This window comes from Hipposideros armiger, unplaced genomic scaffold (assembly GCF_001890085.2).
Source record: "Hipposideros armiger isolate ML-2016 unplaced genomic scaffold, ASM189008v1 scaffold_186, whole genome shotgun sequence".
Taxonomy (NCBI): Eukaryota; Metazoa; Chordata; class Mammalia; order Chiroptera; family Hipposideridae; genus Hipposideros; species Hipposideros armiger.
In genome coordinates, this window is record NW_017731536.1 from 30,476 (window position 1) to 41,993 (window position 11,518).

Here is an 11,518-nt window from a genome sequence, read left to right on the forward strand (position 1 = left end):
TAGGGCTGGGTCCTGGCTCCCATCAGGCTGAGCAGACACATCAGCAGGCCCTCCCTCCCTCAGCATCTGTACCAGGAGATGGGGGTTGGGGGGATCAGGTGTGCCTCTCCGACAGTCCTCTGTGTACTGCAGAGCGGGGAGAGATGAGTGGAGAAGCAGAAGAGGTGCTTTGCATCGAGACCAGGAGGCGGCCGGGCAGCTCTGTTTGAACCGGATGCCACTGATGGGCACGTGTGGGGAAAAGACTGCTCTAGTTCACCTTCCACACGGCTCGGCACAGATGTGGCCTCGGTCTTGCTTGACCCACGTGTGTCTCTGCAGCACCGGTGACTGTCACCCTGCACTCCGGGGGCCGAGTACTTTTGCCAGCAAACGATCGTCGTTCCTGAAAGCCAACGGTCACGCTGGTCCCTTCACTGCCAGGAGGCCACAGCAGCATTGCCACCTTCTGAACTATCTGTCTTTAAAGCACGCCCAGAGCCTCTCAGAAGAACCTGTGTGGTGAGTAAACCTGCTGTTAAGCATGAAGTACCTAAAGAGGAAGCCCTTTGACCAACCATCTCTGATAAACAAGTTATACTTCATAAAAGAGATGACATCAGGCATAAAAATCTGCATCATCTTTCACAACCGAAAAACCTCACAAGATTGTGTGACACACCTAAAAATCAAATTCTCACCAGCGATATCCGAAGATTGATTTTATTTTTTACAGACCAATACATTATAAATATTATAAACCTTCAAAAATGAACAAATTAATCATAATTTTCTTTAAAATGTACATACTGTCACTCAAAAATTTCACATTCTAGGATATCAGTAATTACATCCTCTTCAAAGAAAACAGCACACAAAATATTTCCTGTCATAAAATCTTTGTTGCCAAATCAGCCTTTAAACTGTCTGCAGCTTCCAGAATTTTCTTATACACAGCACGAGGAAGATGAGTGATTTTGAAAATGGAGCGAAGCAAACGCAAGGGCAGCTTTGAGGTGTTCCTGTCTGAGACGGCCACTGTGGGGCCTACAGAATGTGGAGGCTGAACAGGGGTGATCTTTATCAGACCATGTCGGTGAGGCAGACTTGTTCTGTCCAACTAAGAAGGTCAAAATTAAGAACAGCTCCTACGCACTTCCAAATGTTCAGGGACGCATCCAAAAGGATGTCTGAAAAACAGATGACCACGCCCTTAACCTGTAGCCCTACCTGCTGCTAAAAACTCTCAGTGGCTGTGCTTAGGTAAATATCCTTGGGCTATGGATAACCCATAAACAAAATCAAGTTTAAGCCAACAGAATTACGAGTATGATGGCAGAAGTCAACTTGCTGATTCCTGGGGGAAATGACAAGAGCAAGAAGATGGCAACAGAATAAGGCAATGTTACAGACAGGCTTTGGTAACGAACGAACTGTTAACAGAAGGCACCTGGCTACTGAAAAAAAGCCAAACTTCAGTGAAGTTTCCTGACCTAACCTAGTTTCCATGGACCAGTGTTTCAGCAGGTTTGCTGGCTTCATCTGAGTTTGAAAATGGAGTGAAAACCAACAAGAAACAGAGAACCAAATTCTCTCGTTCTCTCTCCCTCTCACCAGCAGGGCCTTCAGTTAGGTAACTAGTGTCTATCATCTATCAAGAGTTGCAAACTTAGATGTCTACAGGGGCCAAGGAAGTGATATGGATGAGGAAACTGGCTGGGACAGGACGAAAGGGAGTGTATGTCTATACTGCACTAGAGAGAGTAAGCCCTGTTTACTCTCCACCCCTGTGGACCAAACGAAACACATCTGTGCACAGTGTGCTCATCACAGGCTGTCAGCGTGCCACCCTGATTTAGATGGCTGGGTCCTTATCCATGAGGACACATGGCTGGATGGAAATGGATATGTCACCATCTCTGCTGACCACTATAACCAGGATCAAGTGGTCACATTTTAGACAATGACGCGCTTAAATCCAGCATTCTTACCTCTCCTCTGAGAGGAACAACACAATACTTTTAAGCTGATGTATTTCCCCACATTTGAAAAACGCAGAAATTTTCAAAGCTCATTTTACTTTGAAGGAACACAAATGGGGTTCAAAAGTAAGGGTTCTACATGATTCCAAAAGCAGTTAGATATGGCACGGGAGTCCTGATATTGAGACAACAGAAGACAGAAGTGGAGACGTACAAAGAACCCCATCCTGGGGTCTTGTGAGATGACTGAGATATTCAGCAACTGTGAGTAGCTTTGTCCCCAAGTGGAACTTTTTAAGTTTCTCTTGTTGGAGGAACAAAAACACTGAAAAGTCCCCAGAAAGTTTTAAGAGCTAAGAAAACACACACATACACACATACGTACACATGTGCACATGCCCAACAGAATTATCTAGTGCCTCTGGCTTGCGTCTCAGTCAATTACCTCATTGGCCAAACTGAGCTCTGCAGTGAAACTGAGCAAAGTTACTTGTGCAACAGCAAAGTTAAATGTAAACATAAATAGCAACGGGTTTTTCAAGAGGCTCAGTGTTACTATCGTATGTTGTCCAAATAATGCACTTCTGGATAGAGACGGTTAACAAGAAGGGCCAGGAAGCTCTTCCCATCTTGGAGACAATAGCCAGGCTGCTTTATAAACTGCACGGCTTGTGATATGTGATCCTGGTATTCAACATATTGCTTGCTTGATGTCAAGGATTCAAGTGCATTCAGAGCCTAAAAGACACGGAAAGAAAGGGTTAACCACCTAGACACATATAATGTGATTCCAGCAGGTGTAGCACACCGACTCTTACCATCTGGTACAACCACAGCCTCCTGAGGAAGCCTACGGGAATGGAACTGGAAGTCTCAAGGGCGGGCGCAGATTAACCACAGAAGGAAGCCAGCAGCCTGCTTGTGGGGCTTTCGCCACCTTCCACATCCAGCCTTCCTCTTCCTGACCTTTGCTACTTCCCAGCCCTTCCCCAGGGAGCCACTGCTATGGCCAGGCCGACCCGGCTGCCTTATCCTCCTGCCCCCAGTTCCAGCAGTGGGCACCTGCTGCCTCTCTTCCTGGAGCCCTAGCTGGAAACCACAGGCACCAGCTGCCTGTGAGGCCTGTTTGATTTACTGTTGGGTTTCCTCTTAGGTTACATGATAACGTCATATTAAACTGTCTGACTGAATAAAATCCAAAAGAAACCAGTGGCAAAGAGCTGCTGGGGGTAAGCAATAAGGTCGTTCTATCAGCCAACAAACAGAGATCAAGTTCCTCCAGCTTCTGCCCAACAGAAACGACAATGATGCTCCTATGCCTCTCTTCAAGAATAAATAAAACACTTTAATTCCATAATTTACAATTTTCCTTCCTTCACAGTGGGGGAAGAAAAGAGAAAAGACTGCACTGAGAAATCAAACCAAAAAATCGGGGGGCCGGCCAAGTGGCTCAGGTGGTTAAGAGCTTGCTCAAGAGTGCAACCTCTGAGCAATAGGGTCGCTGATTCGATTCCCACATGGGTCAGTGAGCTGCACCTGAGCTGAGCTGCTTTTGAGCTGCCAACAGGTGGCAGGATGGCTCAGCTGGTGAGAGCACGTGCTCCTAATAACAAGGTTGCCTGTTCGACATGGTGGGCAAGTAAAAACTGAATTAGGCACCTTGAGCTGAGCTGCCGCCTGGATGGCTCAGGGGATAGAGAGTGCACACTCTTAACGAGGCTGCCGGTTCAACTCCAGCATGGGATGGTAGCTATGCCCACCCGCAACTAAGATTGAACTCGGCACCTTGAGCTGAGCTGCTGCCCAGATGGCTCAGTGTATAGTGCGCTCTTAACAAGGCAAGGCTGCTGGTTCAACTCCCACATGGGATGGTGGCTATGCCCACCTGCAACTAATTGAACACAGCGCCTCGAGCTGAGCGCTGCGACTGGGCTTGGAGCTGAGCTAGCTGCGCCCTCCACAACTAAGACTGAAGGACAACTTGGCTGTTCCCCTCCCCGATTCCCCACTAAAATCTTAAGAAAACACAAATTGGAACAATGGTTCTTGGGGGTGGGGAGTGTTATTTACCAATTATCCAAGTCCACCTACCTCCAGAATTCTGAAATTGAACTGTGAAGTCCCCCAGTCCTTCCCCTGTCTTCTATGGTGACCACTGCTCTACACAATATAGATTACAAGATGGAATTTGCTTGGCTCAGTCAACAAGGAGGGGGGAGATTTTTTTAAAGATGCTAACTGAACTGGCAGTTTAAAAATAAATCACCAGGGGGTTGAAGACAGAAGTCTTAGAGATGAAAATAAACAATTAAAGGGATTTTCGTACCAGGTTAACTGCTGTGTGAACAGAGTTCAATCTAAGAACAGGAATCGATGGGGATAAGCACTCCCATTTACTGCAGTGTTCATATCTCTCTCTCTCCCGCTGTTCTTTATTAAATTTAACCCCTGAAACAGTCTACTGGGACAATTTGCCTAAGAGTAATTGTTTCATAAAAAGATGACCCTTTTCAAGTCTGAAAATCCTGATGACAAGTATGTATAGGTACTTTAAGTCTAAACAAACGCAGGCAGAGAGGTGAGGACTAGGACACCTGGTGGCCACAGTTAAAGCAGAAGCCATGCTCCAGGTACTGGTAGCCATAGGACAGAAGGCGACTTCTCAAATACACACTGAAATGCATCGTGCTGACGTCACAACTGGCCCTCGGGAGACTCATCTGCCTACTTGTGATGGTTCATATACGACACAGGGTTTCAAATAGCAGTTGTCTAGTCTGTCCGTGACAAACACTGGGCACTGTATAAACCGAGATGCCGGCGAAGAACCTGCTGATTGTACCACTTGACCTTTGCTTTTCATAACCAAGATATCGCCCTGCAGGTGGCTGGCTGAGACTTTACAATGCTGCAATAGAAGAAGAGCTGCGGGGCCTACGCGTTCACTATTTACTGAGACAGCACTGCAGAGTGGCAAGAGCACAAAGCCTGGGAACAGACTGGCCGGGTGAATCCCGGGTTCCAGCCCCAGCACCGATTAGCTGTTTAATGTGGGACAAGTCTTCGTCTCCATTTCCTCACCCATAAAACCAGAATAATAAAAGTGCCTTTGTCATGAGGATTAAATGAGTAAAAACTTGAACTCATCAACATCAAGCGAGTTAAAACTTGGAACGGTGCCTGGGCACGTAGTAAGCACTCAAGAACGCCAGCCATCATTTCATATTTGGTACACCTCTGTACCTGGGCAGACTGATTACAGGTGAAAACAGTTACAGGAATGGAACCACTACCATGTGGACTTCTGCATGTTTAGAATAAACTATAATCTCTCACAGCTACCATTTTGTTCACATTAGGTTATTCCAACATCAGCTAACAGCGGTCAACATCCAGACTCACAAGAACCATTTCCTTGGTTCCAAGTTAAAGCTCAGCTAATCTCCATCATTAGCAAGTGTGGCCTCACATCTTTTATGCCAGTCCCCAGTCCCCAGCCCCCAGCACATGGCATGTCAGCGCAGAGTCACGTTCATCAGAACCAAATTCGATCCCACACTGGCTTGCCTATGGCTTTGCTTCTACCATGGCAGCAATAGTGCTCTAGGCAAGTACCTTTACATGACATAGTTTAAAATCCGAGGCAGACCCATTTCCAGGAAGTGGAGCACTAAAGGACATGTTGTGCTACTGCAGATCACCGTGGCATCATGGTTAAGGGCTTCAGCTGCCACCTCCCCACCTCCCAGGGAGGGCCTGGTGAAAAACTGCTAACCCCTTCACTGTAAAGCTGTTTTTACTGACCTGCTGAGCTTTGGGGGTGAGATATAACTCAGAGCCAGGCTTCAAACGGATCTGGTCCTCGGCAGGCACCTGAACTGAAAGGAAGGCGGCCATGCTTCGGGCAACCACTCGGAACCTTAGGTGTTTGGGGGAGGTCAGAAGAAGGAAATGACTATTAAAGTAAATGTCACATTTTCTGTGAAAAAACAAGACTAACACATTCCCAGACGTAGTGTTGTTTTAGGCCTCTTCTGGAAAATCTTAAATACCATCACGTAGGAGCCTCAATCTTCCCTTCCGTTACTAACGCCCAGACAATGTGAGCATCATTCAGACTCATGAATGAAAGTGCTGGCAAAGGTGTAGAATAACTGGAACTCTCAGACATCGCTGGTGGGAACATAAAAACTGGTGTAGGCGCTGTGAAAAAGGTTGGCAGGTCTTCAGTAAGTGGAACCTAGAGTAACGATATGACCCACCAATTCCACTCCTGGGTATATACCCAAGAGAACTGAAGACAGGTGTTCTAATAAAAATTTGTACATGAATTTCATAGCAGTACTAGTCACAATAGTCAAAAGATAGAAAAACCCCAAATACCTATCAACTGATAAACAAAATATGGTATAGCCACACAATGGAATATTATTCAGTCATAAAAAGGAATGGCGCACTGATGCATACTAAAATATGGCTGAGCCCTGAAACTTGATGTTACGTGAGAGAAGCCAGACACGAGAGACCACATATTATATGATTCTGTTTATATGAGATATCCAGAATAGGTGACACAGTCAGAAAGTCAATTAGTGATTGCTAGAGACCTGGACGGGAAGGAGGCTGGGGAATGACTACTTAATATGGGGTTTCCTTTTGGGGTGATGAAAATATTCTGGAACTAGATAGTGGTGATGGTTGCAACAACACTGCGAATGCACTAAATGTTGCTAAATTGTATGTTTTAAAATGGTTACCATGATACATTTTATGTTATGTGTATTTTACCACAATCGAAATGAATCAGAATCACAGTCCTGACAAATTCGACCATAAACAAACAAACATGATGTAACTGGTTAGAATTAGGTGACTCCCAAAGTTGCATCAACAGGATGGGACATTCCACAATAATGCTGCCATCAGAATGGTATGAAAACTCTTTGCAACACTGGTAAGGGCTTTAAACAAAAAACATGATGCAAATAAATATTACAAGATAAAATCGGAGGCTAATGAAAAATTCTTTCAAGCCTTGGAATTTTTAGCAACAAAAACCTGGGCTTGTTTCTCATTGCTTGTCCTTCTTGTCAGTTCACTTTAACTCATCTTGACTTCACGGCTCTAGTGGCCTGAGTCCCTCCCAGCACCTGACTGCCCTGATAAAGCGCAGGCAGTGGGACAACTGGCTGGGGTATTTCAGTCTAAGCTTGCACACCATCACTGGCTCCAAGCCAAACAGAAATCAACAGTGTGGCCAGGTTACAAAGTCAAATTACAACAGGAGATACTGCTCAAAACACATACTTGGAACACAAAGTTGTTTTAAAATGAGAAAAAATAATTTTTAAAATGTAAAGATGTGATCAGGCCCTGATTGTTTTTTTCCTTAATCTTTGGGGGGAAACCTAGCTCCTGAGTCAAAAACCTACTGAAGTCTCACAACCCCTAGGCAGATGCAGACACTGAGGCCCATTTAGAAGAGCGGCAGCAGGTGCTTCCTTACCTGTTCGACAGGGGCGATTTCCGGCCAAACCCAATGGCCCCCAGAATCCCGGAGCTGAGCCTCTCCTCAGCCAGCAGGCTCTGCCTGCTCTGAAGCACGAGCAGAACTCGAACGACAGATTCTGTCAAGACCGAGTCATTCTGCTCCGTCTGAATCAGGGACAGCTGCAGGGCTTGGTGCCACCACAAAAACAGCTTTGCCTCTTCTTGCACAGACCTGGGGGGGGGAGGGGGGCGCCCAGGAGGAAAATAATATTAGAAGTGGGTTTTTTTCTACTCCCATTGAACTGAAAGTCCACTTTGAGTTTTAAGTACAAGGGGCATTGAGTACTTTTAATACTTAGGCTAACAGGCAACGATTCACTGAACTCTTTACGGCCAGATGCTGTGTGTTAGCTTCAGGTCCTTTCCCTTAATCCTCATAACAACCCTGGGAGGTAAATACTGTTACCACTACTGAACTGACAAGGTGTTTCAAAATGCCCGTTTTAGGAAATAAAAAACCTGCTCAGATAATTAGCCCATGCAAGTAAAAATCTTTCTAAAACAAGTGTCACTGCGCCTCACAGCCTTGTTTGTTCCTATGTATCACTTGGTTCTGTGCACTTAAATGAACACCAACTTCAACCCTACATTCCAAGCTTTCCAAACCCAATGGGTCTGACGCGGCAGCCAGAGGGCCAGCATACCTTGGATACACCTGTTCCAGCCACTTGCTTAAGGTGAGCAGCACTTTCATTTCGTTCCTCAGCGTCTGTTCGCTATTTAAACACTGCAGCAAGTAGACATAGAGAGTCAAGTAACTGCCCAGGGACAGGCACTCCTGCAGAAATTCTTCGATGGTGAGCTCAGGAACTTGAAGGGACACCAGGATGGGGCCCCATCCTAAATTCTGATTGAGGGAGCCTAAGAAAAAAAACAAAAACACCAAGAGGAGATAGCAAGATAAAAAACCCAGGTTCAAATTATTTAACTAGTCTAATGAATCTCTTCATTTTACGCTTCATGTCAAAGAAACATCGCCCACGTTGGCCCCAGAAGCCACAGGAGTGAGATGTGCCTCGCAGCTTAGGCTGGGAGCCCTCAGGCTCAATGCCTGTGCCCTGGTAGAGGGTTAAGAAATCAGGATTGAGTGCTGCATTTTTGTAAATCACCTTTTTTATCATATTATGATTAAAATCACATGTAGACACTGCCTGTCTCAGTCCTCTAAAAGTTTTAACTTTAATGCCATTTATAAGTATGTTATGAATACTCAGTGCTTTTCCAAGACAAATTATTATTACTCTATCCATTTCACAAACTGAATATAACAATGTTAATTTTAGTAACACAAACAGATATAGAACATATCCTAGTGGTTCTCAGTTCTTTGGGGGAGTGCGGGTGGGGTGACACGGTGACATGCACAGCAACTCCCATGTCGGTTCATGAGTTGCCAGGCCCTTCCTGGCATTCTTGCTAATCTCCTTCTTCCTCTCCTGTGTGCACTATGATGTGTATCTGCACGTCAGGGTTGAGAAGTGTATTCTGAGCAACTCTTCCTGACCAGCCAGGTTGTTTCCAGAATGTGAGAATTCACAAATAGAGAATAAGAAAGATAAAAGGTCGGGGTGATGGGGTGTGTGTGTGTATGTGGGGGGGGCGGTTGACCTCTTCATAATAGTTTAAAAGGTGTGACAAGAAGCAATAAAAAAACTCTATGAAAACTAAATTGAACAAGTGACAAAAAAACAGAGAAAATGAATATAGTGGGCCATTTTTATCCAGACTCTGGCGTACAGCATTTGATTTGGAAACCATAACTAGGCCTGTGGCATACACGATTTGCCACAATAAAAAGGTTGGTCTATACTCCGAAACCAATGTCATGTGAATTAGACGTTCCCTCCCTTGAAACGTGATTGTATCGACAGACACAGGTCATAGGCTCTCATGCTAAAGAAACGTGATTGTATCGACAGACACAGGTCATAGGCTCTCATGCTAAGTGCAGATCTTTAGAAAATAACAAGATACATTCTTGAAACAACAGCATTTACAGAGAGCAGGAGATGGCCGTCCCCTGACCTTCGTTGAAGTAGGCAGTGATGCAGGCTTCCGTTGTCTCCGCCATGTGGCGGACGGATGCCAGGCTCTGGCAGGCTGCTGTCAGGAGGGGCAGCACCGCCAGCCCTTGCACTTTCTGCTCGATCCAGGCCCGGACACTGCCCCGGAGGAACTCTGCCGTGGGAACAGTCGCGTTGTTCATCATCATCAGGACTTCCATAAACAGGCCGCTGAGGGCCATGTGGCGGGTCTGGCTGTCCATGTCTGCAGGGGACACAGACACACACTCAGGACAGGGTGCCGGAATGGCGATATGAATGGGATCAAGGGAACAACAGGGCTTCGGTCCTAGCTGCTCTCCAGGCCCATTTGACAATTCTGGGCCTGATCTCGAGACCAGAAGGAAGACTCTGGGTGGTATTTAGCTTTGCAAGACAAGCTGCAGAACCTAAGTACTTTGTAAGAGCAACACAGGGACTACTGCAAGATCCCTGGTTACAGCAGGGTGGCAGAGCAATACTTAAATAAACAAGCAGCTCAAGCTGGCGCGAAAGAGTGATGTATTTATCAGAACATGCTTAATTATTCGTTATTTTCCAGCCTTTGCTCATTTGGAAAACCAAATACACAGATATCAGTAGTCATTTGGGAAACTAATTAGAAACAGTACCTCCATCCCCACCACTGCCAAAGCTGTCAATTCTAGAGGGATTTACACAGGATAGTTGTTTAAAATGAAATATAAAAGGAAGGAGGAAAAACCTTTTTCAAGGCTCCTAATAGCAGCTTTTATTTATTTATTCATTTTAAATAAGAAAAACAGACACATGGGTAATATAAATGGGTCTTTCCAAAAAATTCAGATGTGAAAAGAGGATACTACACAAGAAAAAGAGCAANGGGTCCCTCTGGCAAATTGTTCACAGTGCACAGGCAGCCTCCGGCTTGGCCTCCAGATAAAGCAGCTGTTCTAGGGGCAAAAGGGGAGGGGACTGCCCTTGACCATCAGCAGACCCCCTAGGCTGGCCTTGGAGCCTGGGGTGGAGCAGAGCCACCTGTCCTCCTTAACCGACCCTCTCAAAGCACTCAGGCTCTGTAGGTGACAAGCAAGGGTGAGCGCCATGAGCAACAGGCTCAGTCAGCACAGTGCCCTGGGGCCCCGGAGTCATGGAGAGAAGTGACCTTGGAGACCTGGTGTCTTCCAGACAGGACTTCCCAGTGTGGCACAGGACGCAAAGCCATAGCCTTCCCTTGCTTGGTAGTGCACTGACCTGGGAACATGAGCCCATTTGTTCATTCCGAGGGGTTTCGGACAACCCACAGACTTCCCTCCACTTTCAGCTGCGCACCGGCCTGCTGAAGGGGGGCTGCAAGAGGCAGCGGCAACAACTGCCAGGTGCATGCCCAGATCCACCAAGAGCCCAGCACACTCTCCCGGCCCTCCAGGAGCTAATGTAACAGTGAAACTAACACGGTAACACTCATAAGCTCAATTTTAAATCAAGAGGTCGCTACATGAAAACACACTGTCCAAGAGAGAATCTGCGCTGAAGGTAGGCCCTGCCCTGGGATGGCACTGGCACTCGGTAGAGCTGTTGTCACACAGATCCCCCTTCCCAGACTGGATGAGACAAGGTCCCTACCTTCAACCACAGGGACCTTAGAGACCAAGAGTTAGGGGACCTGGGCCTGTTCCACCTTCAGCCCTGGCCACGTAGGACCAGTCCCTCCCCCTCCACAATTACCGCTCCTCCCATGTGTACCTCACCTTTCCAGGGCCCCTTGTGATCCTGAACACCCCTTCCCTTCCATGATCTCAGGTAGTTCTCACTAAAAACCTGGGAGACGGAAAAGGCTTCAATTATCCTCATTTCAAAATGAGGGAAAAGTCTCAGGGAGGAAAGTGATCTGGCCAGTATCACACATGTTTTGACCTTCCCACCAGACTTCGGCCCATTCAAGATGCGCCTTACAAAAGTCAATGAAAATGAACACTAGGAAGA

The 11,518-nt window shown here is 46.4% G+C and overlaps 1 protein-coding gene across 1 annotated transcript in view; it reads right to left on the minus strand.

Annotated features, from left to right (window-relative positions):
• Positions 1-718: 718 nt before the first annotated feature.
• The window catches only part of EPG5 (ectopic P-granules 5 autophagy tethering factor), a 108,654-nt gene continuing 97,854 nt past the window's right edge, over positions 719-11,518 (minus strand). The window contains exons 39-43 of the mRNA XM_019652712.1: positions 9,537-9,779; positions 8,156-8,372; positions 7,468-7,683; positions 5,766-5,880; positions 719-2,699 (exon numbers count right to left, since the gene is read on the minus strand). Of these exons, the coding sequence (XP_019508257.1) occupies positions 2,517-2,699; positions 5,766-5,880; positions 7,468-7,683; positions 8,156-8,372; positions 9,537-9,779 (974 nt within the window). The 3' untranslated portion in view covers positions 719-2,516. The remainder of the gene's footprint in view (positions 2,700-5,765; positions 5,881-7,467; positions 7,684-8,155; positions 8,373-9,536; positions 9,780-11,518) is intronic.